Source organism: Chinchilla lanigera, unplaced genomic scaffold (genome assembly GCF_000276665.1).
Source record: "Chinchilla lanigera isolate Chin_1 unplaced genomic scaffold, ChiLan1.0 scaffold00021, whole genome shotgun sequence".
NCBI classification, from domain to species: Eukaryota; Metazoa; Chordata; class Mammalia; order Rodentia; family Chinchillidae; genus Chinchilla; species Chinchilla lanigera.
This window is the reverse complement of record NW_004955422.1, coordinates 1625377-1641987: the sequence shown is the minus strand read 5'-3', so window position 1 is coordinate 1641987 and position 16611 is coordinate 1625377. Positions and strand designations below refer to the sequence as shown.

At 52.1% G+C, this 16611-nt stretch overlaps 1 protein-coding gene across 5 annotated transcripts in view; it reads right to left on the bottom strand.

Moving 5' to 3' along the window:
• Positions 1-16611, bottom strand: part of Ambra1 (autophagy/beclin-1 regulator 1) — a 188977-nt gene that overhangs the window by 2381 nt on the left and 169985 nt on the right. For all 5 annotated transcript variants that reach the window (XM_005384021.2, XM_005384022.2, XM_005384023.2 and 2 more), the window contains 3 exons: positions 11604-11743; positions 5228-5320; positions 3227-3420 (listed from right to left, as the gene is read on the bottom strand). In XM_005384021.2, the coding sequence (XP_005384078.1) occupies positions 3227-3420; positions 5228-5320; positions 11604-11743 (427 nt within the window). The remainder of the gene's footprint in view (positions 1-3226; positions 3421-5227; positions 5321-11603; positions 11744-16611) is intronic.

The window sequence follows — 16611 nt, the reverse complement described above, 5'->3', positions numbered from 1 at the left end:
CCTTGAACACATGGAGATTCTTCTACCTCAGCCTCCCAACTGCTGGGATTAGAGGTGTGCACCGCCACACTTGGCTGTCAACAGTGATTTCTGTGAGATCCCCCTTGTCCCTGGGGTCCCTCTCTTGTTTGCCTCCTTCAAGGTGGATTTCCAGGCCAGCCACTTCCACAGCTGAGCTGTGTCTACGGCCCCATTCATCTCGTTCTCATTCATGCCTGGCAGCCCTGTGCTCCAGGTCTTATTACTTCCCCTCAGTAATAACGAGTAGGGGGCCTCAGCTTCTATTAAGCTTGCTCTTTCAGGTGTCTCTGGAAACTGTCCCCAGCCCTCAGGTGGCTGCCCTAACCCACATTTTTGGAGCAGCTGAGCTCCAGCTTCCCAGGGGCGGAAAGGAGCCCTGCAGGATTCGAAGGTTCTCTCAGGGTGCAGCTCGTATGGAGAGGGTGGGCGGAAAGGCTGCGAGGGTCTCAATGCGGGTACAGCGTCTGCACCCTGTGCGCACGGCAGCTCCGCTCCTCTCCAGCTGCTCTCTGAAGACCTTCCCGACCCAGGCTGGGCCATGCAGCAAGGTGGGCTGGGGCCGGCTGGCACGGAGACGCACCACACTGAGCTCTGTGCCTGGTGAACTATGAGCTCCTTCCCCAGAGGTCACGTCCCAGGGCATGGCATGCTGGCCTGGGGTCCCATGGCAGTGCCACAGCCCAAGCCAGCTGCTAGCGCTCAAGTCTATTCTTGCCCACTGCCTGCCTACTGCTCACTATGGAGTGTCTCCTAATGGTCTTGCTTCTGGCCCGTCTTCAGGCTTCTGCCATTGCCAGCCTGACTTAGTGTGTGGCTGGAAGCCGAGCAGCTCCGTGAGTCCTCGCACAGGCATTCCTTTGCTGGACAGCTGAAGGCCCTGCCACTGTCCTGGCCATTCCCCTTGGCAGCCATCCCTGTACCCTGGTGACCTTTATCAGAGCAGACCTGCCCGCACCCTGCCTGTGCACCCCAGGGCACCGGTGCAGGCCCTGTCACCCCAGTCTCAAGTCTCCTCAGGTTCCAGCCCAGGCTCAAGGGCTGCTACTCGAGAGTCCTGGCGGTGCTGCGTGCCCTTGGGTTAGTTAGCAGTGGCCAGGGCATTTGTCTTCTGGGCGGTCTGCTCCTGAGGGTCCTCGGCTAGGTTTTACTTATCTGGGTCCAACATGTAAGATAAGTCTGGCAAGCAGAGGGTCCTTGTCAGATACCTGTACGGAGGAATAAAAGGGCTCACAGGCTGCGCACAGGGGCTCTGGACCCTTGAGGACTTTGCAAACTGGCTGGAGAACTGGTTATCTGTGCTAGAGGCAAAGCACTCACACATCCACTTCCTTTCTGGACTTGCTCTGGAAGGGACACATCATAATGTCTTCATTTCTGAATGTAACCCCATTCCCACCGCCGCAACACAACACGAGACGCAGAGTAAGTGCTCCAAACAGATCAGACAGGAGCTCTTGAAGCGTTCCAGGATGGGTGTGGACAGCTTCAGTCCAGGGCCATGTGCTGCGCTGCTCTCCTGGGAACGCTGAGCCAGGCTAAAAGCCACTGTTGGCAGCCGGAAGATCCTTCGAGAGCAAAAACTACTGAGGCCTGAGGAAAATGGATCCAGCAACAGAGGCACAGGGGCCAGTTCTGCTGTCTCCTCCATATCAAAAGCATTTCTCTCGGTTTTTGAAAAATGGGAGGTTGATTTAGTGCTGAGATGAGACTGTTTCCTCAGCAAGTTCTAAAATGCATTCTGGACGGAGGCCGGGGTGGGACCAGCCTCTTCCCACAATTCCCTGCGACTGCATTAATTCTGGGTTTTCACTGCCCCGAAGCACAGCACACCATGAACACAGACCTGCAAGTCCTCACTCAGTGCACAGTGCAGTGGTTCTGAAGCTGGTGCCTTGCAGCTGCCGTCTCCTCCGTCAGGAGGGTCCTCCACCCCTCTCTGCCACCTTCAACTCAGCCTGCAGGACTCAGCTCAGGGCCACCCCCTCCAAAGTCTTTCCTGAACCCCATGGGCTGGCGCTGTCCCCTCCTTGGTGCTTCAGTGGTCCTTGTCACTGCTTAGGTATTAGCCTCTGTCTAGACTTTGAGCTCCGGGGGTCTGGCAGGAGCCTGACCGGAAGCCCTTTCGGGAAGCTCCTCTGTCTGGGGTGTCAGCTGGTATGGGCACACAGGCTCTGGGGACGAGCTCACAGGCCGTGGAGACTGCACAGGTGGCCTGGCACAGGCTGGAGACCAAGCTTCTCCTCTTGGAGCTCAGATCATAGCTGGCTGCTCAGTCCCCAGAAGGGCGTTTCCACATCCCAAAGAGCCACGGGGCCTCGATGCAGGAGAGGGCTGGGGTACAGACCAAAAGGGGACGGCAGACTTTGACCATTTTCAGTTTATCCTTGAAAATTTTCAGCCGATGACAGCGAGAGGGCCAGTGCTCCACAGGGAACTGCACTGTAGAAAGCTGCTCTGCGGGCCGCAGAGGCAAACTTGTTGTTCTTTTCCTGATGAACACAGGGCTTCTTCCCCTTGGGCTCTTACGCAAATGGCTCAACAGCCCTGAAAAAGTCCCTGTTTGGAGCTAGGAGCAGCAAGGGGCCAGGGCAGCGGGTAAGGAGAAAGAGCCGAGCCTGTTTAGCACAGCTGCGGAGGGCTCCAGAGTGGCTGGGCCCTACCACTGGGAAGTGCTAATTGGTTCTTAAAAGTGTGAGGCCAGCTCACAGAGCCAGCGTGGAGCCTGGAGCAGCCACACCTGAGATAGGTGAGAAGCAGTGCCCAGGCCGCCTGCTGCAGCCCACATAGCAGCGAACTCCAGGTGAACCGAAGTCCTGCAGCTTCGTGTGTGGCAGCCTGACAGCTGGGGGACAAGTCACCCTAGGTCTGCCCCTGGGAGCCCACGGCCTGGGCTCTGAGCAGAAGGCTTGGGGTTGCTTCCAGTGCTCTCTGGAAACCAACCTGGGTCCCCTGGGCTTTGGAGGACAGGAGATCAGGGTCCATGGGGGAGCTGAGCAGAGCTACCAGAGCAGCTCAGCTTGCTGGAGACAGTGGCCCAGCTCTCCTGCCACCAGGGGGGCATTACCCAGGCCTGAGGGCAGCCAGCCTGAGCCGGGGAGAGGCACTGTGAATGAGGAGCCCACAGCCCTCAGCTCTTCTGCCGGGAAGGCTGACAAAGCTCCTGGCGCCTGCCTCACACAGACTCCTCCAGCAGTGTGGCTCCTACCTTCACCAGTACCCGTGGGTGCTGTCCCCTGCTCCTGCTCCTCCCTCTCTGTCTGTGTCTCGGCGTTCTGCAGCTGGAGGGCCAGTGTCTGGGTGCCCTGAGAGGTCACGGAGGTGGTGGGGTTCCTGGGCTGCAGCCCAATGGCATTCATCAGGCCCATGTCTCTGTCTGTCCTCCATGTGGCTCTGCTGGTTCTGGGGAGAGAGACTGAGGTCAGTGGGGAGACAGCACCCACAGAGTTCTGGAGCCCTCAGCCTGCAGGGTGACGGCCTGTAGCCGCTCTCCACCACGCCCAGTCCCTCTCTGGGCAAAAGAAAGGTGGCCACAGAAGCATCCAATCTCACAGACTAGTTGTTTCAGTCACTCTTATAAACAACAGGTGCACAGGGGGTGGCTGCTGATCTGGAAACTCTTACGTAAAAAGAAGTCACTAAAAAGATCGGTGGGACACAGGGTGACCAGGGGAGGAGGATCCTGTCTTCAGTCTCACTGTCTAACTGTATGCCGACAAGACCAGCTGAAATCTCTGTGCTTTCCAAGCAGATTACGACGTCGACTTTAGAAAGCATCGGGCTCTTAGGAGGCTGCTCTGGGATCCTCTCCAAGGCCTTCTGAGCTGGGTGGTACACATCGGTAATCCCAGCACTTGGGAGGCTGAGGCATGAGGATCCCTGCAAGTTTGAGGCCAACCTGAGCTACATATCAAGACCTTGTCATAAAACAAAATAAAACAAAACAAAACACCTTCCTCCTCAAGGATTTCTTGACAGTGTTACTTGATTATAAACAATCACCTGGAAATGCTAATGATAACATATTATTTGAACAAGTTCTCCTTTATTAAGTACCAAGCCATGTGATGGCAACCCAGCCTGTAATAAATGGGAAACGAGTTTGAAGGGCAGCGGGGAGGCCTTCTGAATACAGCCCCTGCATGGAGGAAGGCCCAAGGCATTTCTCAGACACTTTTCTCTGGGACTGCTAGAGCTGACAACAAAGTAGGCCCCAGACTTTTTTTTAGAGACAGGGTCTTGGCATGTAGTTCAGACTGGCCTCAGACTCGTGGCAATACTCCTGCCTCAGCCTTCCAAGTGCTGGGATTACAGGTGTGTATCACCATGCCCAGCCAGCCCAAGACCTTTGAGAGTCACCAGAGACTCATATTTCTAAGCTGCTTCTGGGACGACTCCTTCAGCTGTGCCCTGCAATTCCTTACAAGCAGGGCCCCAGCAATTTGTTTTCTTTCTTTCTTTTTTTTTTTTGAGACAGGGACTCCCTGTACAGTTCAGGCTGGTCTTGAGGTCATTTTGTAGCCCAGGTTGGTCTCAAACTTGCCACAATCTCCTGCCTTAGCCTCCTGCGTGCTGGGATTATAGGCACGTACCACCATGCCCAGCTTTTTGTCTTTTTGAGACTGGGTCTTGCTATGTAGTTCAGGCTGGCCTTGAGCTCACTTTGTAGCCAGGCGAGCAGCCTTGAACTCAAACTTGCAAGATCCTCCTGTCTCAACCTCCCAAGTGCTGGGATTACAGGCCTGCGCTGCCACACCCAGCTTCAGCAACTTCTTTTCAAATGTTTCAGTTTTCGCTAGTGAATTATGCAGAAGAGTCCCTGGAAGTGCTCTGGTTTTGGGCTGCTGTCCTGCGCAGTTTGGCGGCTGGGGCCTGGTCCTCTGACACCACCTCCTGCATGCCTCACCTGTATCTTTGTGGGCCATAAAGCAGGCTTCTCTCCGCTCACATGTGGTCAGACGCCATGGCCAGGAAGGGAGGACAGGGCTATTCTAGGGCAAGACCCCAAGAGCAAAGGTTTTGTTCTCTTTCTTACCATGGGATGAGACTATGCAAACCCTTAAGAAGTGGATCAATGAGGAGCTGCGCAGGCTGCAGAGGGACCCAGACTTGCAAGACTGGACACAACCTGAGGGTATCACTCCAGAGTCCCACTGCAGGAGGAGGAAGGGAAGGGCCTCCACTAGCTCTGCCTCCTGCTGCAGCTTACCCAGGCCGCTCGCTGCTCCTGCTGTTGGAATGGACAGTGAAGACCGTCTCGTTCAGCTGGTCCCAGTAGTATTCAACGCCAGAGTTTAAGGCCCTGGAAATGAGCAGGAAGGGCGAGAAGAAAGAAGAGGAGGTGTCAGAGAGGAGCCCTGGCTTTAGGGACCATGGCTGGCATCTCAACCTGCCCCACTCCCAGGTGGGACAGGGACCAGGAACAGAGATGCACCGCATCCCCACCAGTGTCCAGCTGCTTCCTTCTCCCACACAAAGCCAGACTGATTCCTCCTGAGGCCCAAGAGGCAAACAAAAAATAGTAAAACAAACACAGGCAGTGGGTCCCAAGTGTTCTTCAGACATGGAGAAAGACACTGATGGCAAACAAGAGCTGCAGAAGGATGCTGGAGGGACTATGCCAAAGGGATGGTCAGTCCTCGAAGGCTGGAGTCCCCCAGACAGAGACTGCTCAGGGCTGCACCTTGTCCCTTCCAACCGCCATAGGGCTGTGGAAAGGGAAATGAAGACATCTCGACATCCTTCATGCACTTGAAGCTTAGAAGTCTGAGCAGAAAAAAGCCCTGGCTGAGACTTTTTTTCTGGAACCACAGCCTCTCTGGCCTGGTCAGCAGGACACGCACTTGGGAGGGCGCTCGGAGCCTAAGCAGACCCGTAGTGAGGCCCGGCCCCCACCTAGGGCCGGAGGAGACAGCCTCTGGGCGGCAGTGTTCGTGGCAGAGGGGAAGGTGGCACTGCTGAGCCCCCAGGCTGCCCATGTTTCCCTGCACCAGACTATGGGGCACAGCTTCTGGTCTCACAGGAGAAGCAGCAGTGGCCTCTTTCTAGCCTCATCGTCACCGCAGGCAGCAATCCTGGCTGACAGTGGCAGCCCCTCCTCCCTGCAGAGGTGTGGCCTCGCACCAGTCACTATGGTAGACAGCAGGTGTGGTGGTGGCTGTGAAGTATGGGCACAGGAAGTAGAAGAGGTTTTTGTGTGTGTGCTACTGAGGACTCAGAGCCTTAGCACTGACCTCCACCCTACCCTTCTGTTATTCTGAGACAGGTTCTTGCTAGGTCACTACATCGCCCATGCTGCTCTCCATGGGACGCACATGTTCTCGAGAGCTCTGTCATGACAGTATCCCCCAAATTCGTGCACTGCAGCCCTACCCCAAGGGTCTTCAGGAGGTGAGGACAGTAAGTCAGTCAGGGTGGGAAGTGGTCGGGCATGGAGGCGCACGCCTGCACTCATAGCTGCTCGGGAGGCTGAGGAAGGAGGATCCAGCATTTGAGGCCAGCCTGAGTAGCCTAGGGAGAACCATTTCAAAAAGGAGAGTGGGCTCTGAGCACAGTAAGAAATGCCCCTCTCACCAGCTTGCAAAAGCACAGGGAGCAGATCACATACAGCCAGGGCAGCAGCACTCGGCAAAAACCAATGAGGACAGCACCCAGATCTGGGTTGGAAAGTAAATATCCGCTGTTGAAATCTCGTGTGTGTGTGTGTGTGTGTGTGTGTGTGTGTGTGTGTGTGTGTGTGTCCCCGTCCACATCCGCTGTTGAAATCGTGTGTGTGTGTGTGTGTGTGTGTGTGTGTGTGTCCGTCCATCTGTCCGTCCCTGTGTTTTGAGACAAAGTCTTGCTATGTAGCCAGGCTGCCCTCAAACTCCCACCATCCTGCCTCAGCCTCCCAAATGCTATCATGCCCCACTTACAAGCCAGCTTTTAATGCAGAGGGACAGCTCAGCCTCCTTTAACAACAGGACAGGTCTGAGGGGGCCTGGCTGAGGGTGGGCTGCACTAGGAGGCTGTGCTACCTTAGGAAAAGTCCACAGGACCAGGCCCGTCGAAGGTGACATTAGGGAAGAGGCAAATGGCCAGAAGTCAATAGCAGAGGCCCCTAAAGAATCATCACTGTACTTTTTTGGTGAGCAAATTCTGGCTGCATTAGGCATTATGTGAAGCCAGCTGCCAAGAAGTTTCTGATTTACAAACTTGTCAAGATTTATTGACAGGCTGCAATACCAGGCAGGCCCCTGCCAAATCCCTCCTTGGTAATTCTCAGTGGCCAGGGCTGGTGGGTGACAACAAACTGCTCACATCACACCTACAACAAACTAGGCTGCATGACCAGGACCTGCCTTCTTGTCTCAGTAAAGAGGCCTCAAGGAGTGCTAGGGTCTGAGCTGGATTTGTTAACATGGTGCTTGTGGCCAAGAGCCTCTCTGACACATTCCATTCAGGTAGGCTGTGCCATCAGAGGCTGTGTCTAGATGTCCCCTCAAAGCCTCGTTTGGTTATAGGTGTGACTTTTCAGAGGTAGCTGGATCTAGGCTGTGTATTGCTGGGATCAAGGATGCGATGCTAGGATTAAGGCTGCCCCACCCTGGGGGTGAGTGCTACTTCCCTAAAGGTGGGTAGCCTGGATAGGGTATAAGGGACAGAAAGAGGGCCACTGCTTGCTGTTTTCTGCCTACCATGAACTGCTTCTCCTCTGTGATGCCCCTCTGCCATGCCAACCTGCCTTGGTGCCAGCCAATTATGGAGTTAAACCTCTATAAACCATGAGCTGTGCCAGGTATTTTATCTCAGCAATGAAAAAAGTAACGCGGTCACTGTGTGACTTACTGACGGGGGGTGGCCTGCTAAACACAGCAGGGGCCAGTCACTGTGTATGTGTGGGATGCGTTGCTCTGCTCTCCTGTTGCTGCCCAGTCCACCTTCTTCACATAGGCCTAACAAGCCCTGTGCATTGCCCTGCAGTGGTCAGCAGCCTGACAAATATGAGCTCATGGGCCTGAAACTCAGGCTCTTCGTGTCTGGCCCTGTGCTAAGGAACAGAGCTGAAGACAAACCTCTCTGGCTACGAGACAGCCTTCAGTGCCAGCGCCACTATGTCTTTAAGGTGAACGATGATCCCACCACCCCTTCCTTCCAAGTCTCGGTGAGGAGGCTCTTCCGAGGAGCCAAGCAAGCACACAGAGGGAAGCAGAGGGGGAAGGCCATCAGGACAGCCTCTCCAGGCAGACTTCCACTCAACGATGCTCCCTTCGGTGGCATCTGTAAGCAGGGCTTGGCCCATACCCCTCACTTCTGGGAACTCCTGGGCTCCAGGAACCTTGGCAGAACCAAGTTGGCTGCCTCAGCACTTCCCACATCATCCACACAACTGCGCTCCGCACCTTCGGACTTCTGGGGAATGCTCCCATTGAGGACACTCTTCCTTTATCCATCACTCATAAGGCTGCAGAGGCCTGGGCCATACCACTGTCTCCTTGGAAAGGAGGATGTTTCCCACCAGACTGGTGTCTACCCCATAGTCTGTCATGTGGGGACAGGCTGGTGGTGCCTGGTGCTCAAGGGCTAGCCTGAAAGATGGAGCCTGGGTGCAACTCTGGCTCCTCTTTCCATTCAAAACATGACTTGTCCCTCCTTGGGCAATGGTGCTTGGTTATGACCACTGTTCACAGGGACAGGGCTGGAGTTTTGTCAGGAGCCCCACACTTGGCCAAGGCAGCGGACCCGCTCTGGCCCGTGAAGCGGCAGTTGGCCGAGGCTGGCAGCAGTTTCCGAGTGTGGGCTGGGCAGTAGAGTTTGGGGAGCGGTGCCCCTCACTGCTAAGGAGGGTGAGTGCCTGTGCTCTCAGCGGCACGACTGCATCAGCTTCTGTGCTGAAGAGCCAGTTGCTTGTCTCTCACTTGTCCCAGAGCTCCCCGCTGGTGGGATGGCGCTGAGGCCTCTGGTACCTACAGGCCATGCCTAAGGAGCCTGTTCCTGTCTGCTCAGCACTCTGACAGAGACAATGGAGGAGAATCAAGAGCAGTATTGAGAGCGCAAAATGAGGTGCAGCTGCCTGTGCCCGGACAAAGGCAGGCAACCACCTGTTATGCCAACAATCTTGGCCCAGCTGGCAGCCTGGATCCTGTGCCCTTGGGAATGGGTGTGCCCAGAGCTGCGTTACTTGGGGACAGGCGGCCAGCCTACAGCAGCTGCCTGTGAGAAAGAGCCGCCCTGAGCACCTACTTCCCCACTCACTTGTTCTCCTTCTGGGCCCACGAATTCTCAGACTCTGTTCAAAAGCTGTCACTGTTCTCGCTGATCCCCTCACCTCCCAACGTACCGACCCCCTGACCACATCAACACACTGACAGCTATGTTCCTCGCCCAAGGTCCGAAAGAGCTACAGAAGCATGTGTGTGCTCTTTCAGGCGGAATCTTTTTTTTTTTTTTCACAGAAAGGAGTACACTATTTTTATCAGAATGATAAGGCATTGGGATGAACGAAGCTATAGGAAAGAACTCTGGACTGGGAAAAAAGGAAGCCTAGTTCTGTCATTGAGCTGTTGGGAGGCCTTGGGTGAGTCTTACTGTCCTTACCTCTGTGTTGTTCCTGCCTAAAGCAAAAATGATAGGAAGGTGGCTGAGATATGAAAGTGACCAAAAACTAAGGAAGCTCTGTAGAACACAGGACAGTTATGCCTATGTCACATTTATCTGGTATCCTAAATGTTCAGCCCTAACACTTGAAGAACTAAAGAATTCAGAAGAAACAACAACATCATAAACGACAGGTTAACAGGGCAAGGTGGCACATGCCTATAATCCTGGGACTCGGGAGGCTGAGGCAGAAGGATTGCTGTGAGTTCAAGGCCAGCCTAGGCTACACAGTGATAGCGAATGCAGGGCTAGCCTGAACTATATCATGAGAACTTGTCTCAAAAAAATAAAATAAAATAAAATAAAACCACACACACACAAAATACAAACAAAAGACAGCTTAGCCACTGAGGCAGGAGGATTGGAAGTTTGAGCCTAGCCTGGGTAATTTAGAGACTCAGCAAGACACTGTCTCCAAATAAAAAATAAATAAAAATAGAAAAGGGGTGGGAATGTAGATTAAGGAGAAGACCCTGGTATAGGAAAAAAAAAAAATCCCAGGCCTTTCTGATCCTGGATCATGGACAGCCCATGAGAAGAGCAAAACTGGGCTAACAGTGAGGGTCGAAGTCATAGACAGAGGTAGACTGTGCTCTGGAAAGCTACAAGGAGATCATGAAAGATACTCTCTGGACTCAGACACTCAGAAACAAGTGCCTGGCGGAACAAAGCATGATGCCTGCTCCAAGACCAGCTCGATTCAGTGAGGCTTGGGGAGCAGCCTCTCACTGGGAGGGGCTATAGAATGTCTAATGCAAGAGCTGTCCTTAGAAGCAGGTTTTCTTTCTCCAAGACCTGACCTAACTCAGCTGCCCACCAGGCCCCAAGAGCTGCGCTAGGAGTGGTGGTGCACGCTCGTAACCCCAGTAGTTGGAAGGCTGAGGCAGCACAACTGCAGCAAATTGAGACCAACCTGGTCTACATAGTTACAGCCCAGCTGGGCTACAAAAGTTAGACCCTGTCTTAAAAAAACAAAACCAAACAAAAAGCTACATGAACACCCCCAACAGAGAGACCTAACAGTTTAGCCACACAAGCTCTGTGATGCACAGACACCCTCAGAAGAGACTGTGCCCGAGGAAAGGGCAGCTTCAGGACAGCCTGGAGGCCAAAGTGGCATTTAGTCAGCTGGAACCCTGCAGCGTCCCACGAAGCAATCAGCCTGATCTGCGAGGAAGCACTGAGCTCATGCTCCCCACCTGGCTGGGTCTGGAAATTGATGACAAGCTGGCGGGTTCCCAGGGTCCTGAGTGAGCCAATACCTGGCGAGACCCGGTCCTCTGAAGAGCCAGAGGAAGGAAAAAATAATGTCACTGGACAGAAATGCTCTGGCTCCAAGTACCCTCCCACTCTCTGCCCCAAGACCAGACAATAAGCACTTGGACTTTAAATGGAGCTTTTCAGTCTGCTTCACCAGCACAGCTAATGCTTCAGGCAGAAAGGAAAACAGGCAGGACACAGAGACAGGCTGTCAGAGATCAGTGGCTTGACAAATTAGAGTGTGAACAATGCTCCATTTCCAATTTCATTTCTTAAGTTATTGGCTATGGGATCTACATAAGCCCAAGACCACCTGCTGAATTTTTCAGTGCTGAGGATTGACTCAGGACCGTGCACATGCTAGGTAAGCACTATTGCTGAGCTAGAGCCCCAGCCCCACCTGCTGAATTTTTAAAAAGGTTTTAGAGAAGAATTTTTTTCTATCTACACTTTTGCCTCCAGGGACTTTACTATCACTAGGAAACCAGAAAAAAAGAGACAGCAGTCAATAAAGGGAAAAAAATAACCTGCCTTACACTGATGTACCTGCAAGGGGGAGCCGAGCCCACTGAAGGGAGAGACTGCAGGGCTCCAGGGGGACATCCCTGCTCTCTCTGGCCCACAAACGATGGCCCACTCCAGGCCCAGCCCAGCCCAGCCCCACCCCACCAGGCCCTGCAGCAACTCACTCTGGTCTGCAGATCACCAGGTCTCCTTTGTTGGTGCCATAGGCCAGGCCCAGCCCTGGCTCTGGTAGCCAGCGGGCGGAGTTGATGCTGACATGTCTCCGCTGGTCAGCAGGCATGGGGTAAAGGACGTTGAAAACTCTCTGAGTGGGAGAGATAGGGAAGGAAAGAAAATAGGAGTAAAATTTGTTACCAAGAATAACAAAATCCAGGGAGAAACAAATTAACACTGCGAGGATAGGAAATGGTGAGGCTGGGAATAGGCAGGTTCTCACCTCATGTCAGAACTTCTGCAGGCAGAAGGGGCGGGATCCTTTTATTTTGGGTGGGAAGTAACTTCCTTTTTTCTTTCCTTTCCTTTCCTTTTTTTTATAGACATGGTCTCATTGTATAGTCCAGGCTGGTCTTGAACTTGCAAATCCTCCTGTCTTAGCCTCCTGAGTGCTGGGATTACAGGCCTGCAGCGCTGCGCCTGGCTGAGCCAGGTCTCTTAAGAAAACCGAGGGGCACACTGAGCGTGTGCTCAGAGCTCTTCTGCGCCTCACCTCACTGTTTTGACTGCAGGCCCCGAAGGCCCCATCCAGAGCCTACCATCCTGGGAAGGACTGCCCTCAACTTGCTTCTGACCAGACAGTGAGAGGCAACCTGGGCTGGTAGTCCCGTTACCCTGGAAATCACAGCACTCTCACAGCAATGGGGAAGTAGAGGTGACAAGGGGGCGGGAGGGGGTGATAACAGAGAACATTCTTAATTCATCTAATTAAAAGCACTGTTATACCTGCTATTATTAAGGAAATCTCAAAAGCGTATTCAGATATAGAGGGGAATCTTGAACACACAGGTACAAGGTCTCCTTCTAGATTATATAAATCACCATTAAAGGACCTGATCCCCTTTGTCAAGAAAGTGTTTCTCCTTCTAACAGTCTAGGCATCTTCTGAAGCTGAGGTGTCCCCTAGTACTCAGAAGGCTGAGGCAGGAGGACTGACATGAGTTCAAGGCCAGCCTGGGCTACACAGCAAGACCCTGTCTCAAACACAACACAAATCTGAAGTGTCCCGAGGGGCAGCTGAGCTGTGGCTAGCACTTGGGCTGAAGTGAAGCCTGGGAAGGAGATGCGAGCCGAAAGGAGGATCGCAGCTCAGACTTCCACTAGAAAGGGCCTGCAGTTTAGCCCCAGCACTACCGAACAACGACTCTCCATCTCAGCTTACGCGGAACACCTACATTTGAACAATGCTGAAGTCAGGGTTTACAAAAGAAAGACTGAATACAGTACATATAATTTACAGGAGTATTTTATGATACTCACTCAAAGACTCAAATGCAAAAGAGTGTGGGAGATCTGTCTACACACTAGAGACCCAGAGAATCCAGCTGAGGGCCTGGATCCCATAGCAACGTCTCATGCAAGTCTGTTTCATGGATCTGTGCTGGGAAGGCCCAAAGGTCAGTGGTGGAAGCTGGAAAGTCTGCACCAGTGGGGTAAAGGATCTGTGGTAAAGGATCCCCAGCAGGCTGGGGGATCTGCACTGGAGCCAGGAAGCGACCCTCAAGGTAAGGACCAGAGCTCCCCCGAAGAGAACCATAGCCATCCTCAGCGACAGCCAGGACTCAAGCTCCTCTGACGATGAAAATAGCTGAGTTCACATCAGGAAAACCAGTGTGACAAGCTTCTCCAGGAAAACCAACAGCGCACCATCTTCCCCTCCAGCTCTGTTTTTATGCTGTTGGCCACAATCCTCAGGTGGCCCTCCACGCCCAGCACCCGCTGATTCAGTTCCGCTGGGTATTACAAGGTGACCACCAGTTGTCAATCCACCACAAACAACTAGGGCAGAGATAGGAAAACTTTTAGAGCTTTCAATGATAACAGCCCACTGCAGCACTTATGCCACAGGTTCACCACCACTGAGAGAAAGAGATGATGCAGGTTACCAGGAGCCCACATCTGGGGCTTCAGGAAAGGGCCTGTGAAAGAGGATGCCAGGCTGATAATTTACAATCTGGAGTTTTATTGCTCTTTCAGCCTCCCCCGTTATTTCCCTACACAGTAAGATAAAATCGGCTTTACCTACCCCTAGGGCTGATCCAAGGGGCTGGAATGAGAAAACAAATGAGTTGGAAAAGCAATCTTTTTTTCCCACTATTTTGCCCAAGCCAGTCTTAAACTCATGGGCAAAAATGGTCCTCCCACCTCAGCTTCCTGAGGTTCGTGCCTGGGACTAAAGATAGGTGCTACCACGCTCAGCTTAGTAATTATTTTTCTAACTATGACAAGAGACAAACAAAAGAGAATTAGCTCAGTGCAAAGGCCCTGGGTTCAATCTTTCATATTTAAAAAAAAGGGGTGTGTGTGAAATGTCCAAGTTTAAGAGTTTACTCCATATTTTCTGTGAAGCAAGTGGCAGTTCTGGCCTGGATGTGAGAATATGGGGTAATGAGACAGGCTCAGGAAGAAGTGGCCTCCGTGTGCTCCGAAACAGACACCAAGAATCCCGTGACAAGGGCCTGTGCCTGGCTCCTGAGCCACCCTCTAGAACTGCCTGACTGTGGCCCTTACACACACGCACCTGAGCACCTGGGAGGGGCTGCTTCGTTCACATCGACGCCACAGCAAGGGCCAGCAAGGAGTCCTCGAATTCCCGCTCTAACCCTGAGACTATGAAATGAGCCTGGTGGATATGATGAGCTTCCACTCTCATCATTGAGAACATGGCTGCCTGACCTGTGGACAGTCTCCTCCTTGAACAAACACATTCGGCTGAACCTTGAACAAATAAATTCCTGGCCACTGCTCTCTGTACCACCTCAGGAGCTGAAGACCCACACAAATGGCAGTACCCCTCTCCCTTTCAGCCCCCTACCATCCCTTTCCTGTAAATCAAGGAACGGAGTGTGGTGCTGTTACTCTTCCTCTGTCCCAAAGATAACCAATGGTTACTGTCCGACTGTAAGATGCATGGTTAAGAACAATGTGGCCCACAAGGATAACAAGGTTGCGATCAGACAGCTACGGCGAGGATCACTTAACTGGTGTCATCTCCCTCTTCTGAAGGCTCAGGGTGAGTGCTAAACCCAGAAATAAGGATGAGTGCTAATTTCAATGGCATCTTTTCTTCCTTTGCAGCCGCTGACCTGCTCAGATGCACGAATTCTCAAAGCATGGCCCAGGCTGGGCTCAAACTTGTGATCTTCCTCTCTCAGCCTCCTAGAGTGCTGGGATGACAAGCATGCAGTGCTGCACCCAGCTTTTATATTGTTTGGGGTTCGTTTATTCATTTATTTAGTTTATTTTGTTTTTGAGACAGGACCTCTCTGTGTAGTTCAGGCTGGCCTTGAAGTCACTTTGTAGCCCAGACTGGCCTCGAATTCGTGATGATCCTCCTGCCTTGGCCTCCCGAGTGCTGGGATTATAGGTGTGTACCACCATGCCCAGGCTTCTATTTGAGGTTTAGAACTCAGAATGTTGTTCCAATGTGTGTGTGTGTGTGTGTGTGTGTGTGTGTTTCTGGTACTACACATTGAACCCTGGGCCTCTGCACATGCTAGGTGAGTGCTCCTATCATTTTATCCCCAACTGGACTGCTCTCAATGTGGTTATTTGAAAAACAGAAATCACCTTACTGTTCTTTTCTTTCAGTTGAGACATGGACATATATGTCCAGATACCATTTGTCCATACCAAAAAGATACCCCAACCGAGGAATGAACAGCGGAGCAAATGGCTCTTTTTCTTAACTCATTCTAATTCGGTGCCCTTTGCTGCTAGTAACAATCTGCTGCCTGCAGTAATTTCTAGTCAGCTTCCTGTGACTTGTTGAGATTTATAAACTTTATTTTATTCACTTGTTCCTCAAAGAGATTCCAAGGACAAAGAAGATTATTCTTATTTTCCAACTGGCCTGATGCTTTGCAAAGGCCATCTCTGGCCATTAGGATCAAAGCACAGAGATTACTTCAGCTGAGGGATCTACTTCTACGCTAAATGAAATACCAGTGCACTCGCTGACTCTGAATTCCCAGAAATTAAAAGGATTATTTCTTCTTGTCCCCGCATCTCTGAATACAGCACAGTTCTTGAAGTTCCCTCAGTGGAAATGGCCTAATGTTCTAGAGATTCACCTTAGATAAGATTACAGATTTTACTTGATCCTCGTTTGATTCTCATTTTTGGAAGAAAGTATTATTTGTTCAGGACAGGATGGGGATTGCTTTAAATATTTTCAGGTTCTACAAGGACAAAAACTGGTTTTCCTACCAACTCTTGAAGAAACAAAATTTCACTTTAGAATTCACTGTTTTTCACTTTAGAATGGTCTACTGAGAACTTCTCCCACGGGTTGGTACTAGGACTAGAACCCTGGGAAAGACACTGATTTTGAGCAGAATTGTGAAAATGAGGAAGACAGATGTTCCCTATTTTCAAAGCATTATTCACATTAGTACCTTTGTTCAGTTATGGATTAATGAGCTGTGTGTCAGGCACACTGATGGTGGTGGGGAATAAGGTGTAGGAGGATGGGCGTACCTGGAAGCACTCGACAAACAAGAATAGCCACGTACATTCATAAGCCCAATGTGGAAGGGCTCCTGTGTGCCCAGCACAGTGAGCGTGTGGCAGGCGCAGTGAAAAGACCTACGAGGAAGCAAGGCATCTACAGGGAAGGACCACAATGGCAGGAACCAGGTCCAAATGTCCACTGCTATAGTGCGGACCTAGCACAGTACTTGGCCTACAAGAAGAGAAAAATTCTGAGATACTGTAGTGGATTGATAACTGGTGGTCAACTTATAACCCTCAGCTGAACTGAGTAACTGTAGTGCTGGGTGTGGGAGGCCCACCTGAGGACTGTTACCAGCAGCATAAGAGGCAGACCTGGAGAAGAAGCAGCAGGCTGTTGGGAGCTGAGAGAGGCAGTGGGGAGCTGGCTTTTCCGATGAACTTGGCTGTTTTCATCCTCCGAGGAGCTCGGGACCTCACTGGCACTGAGAATGGCTTTGGTTCATT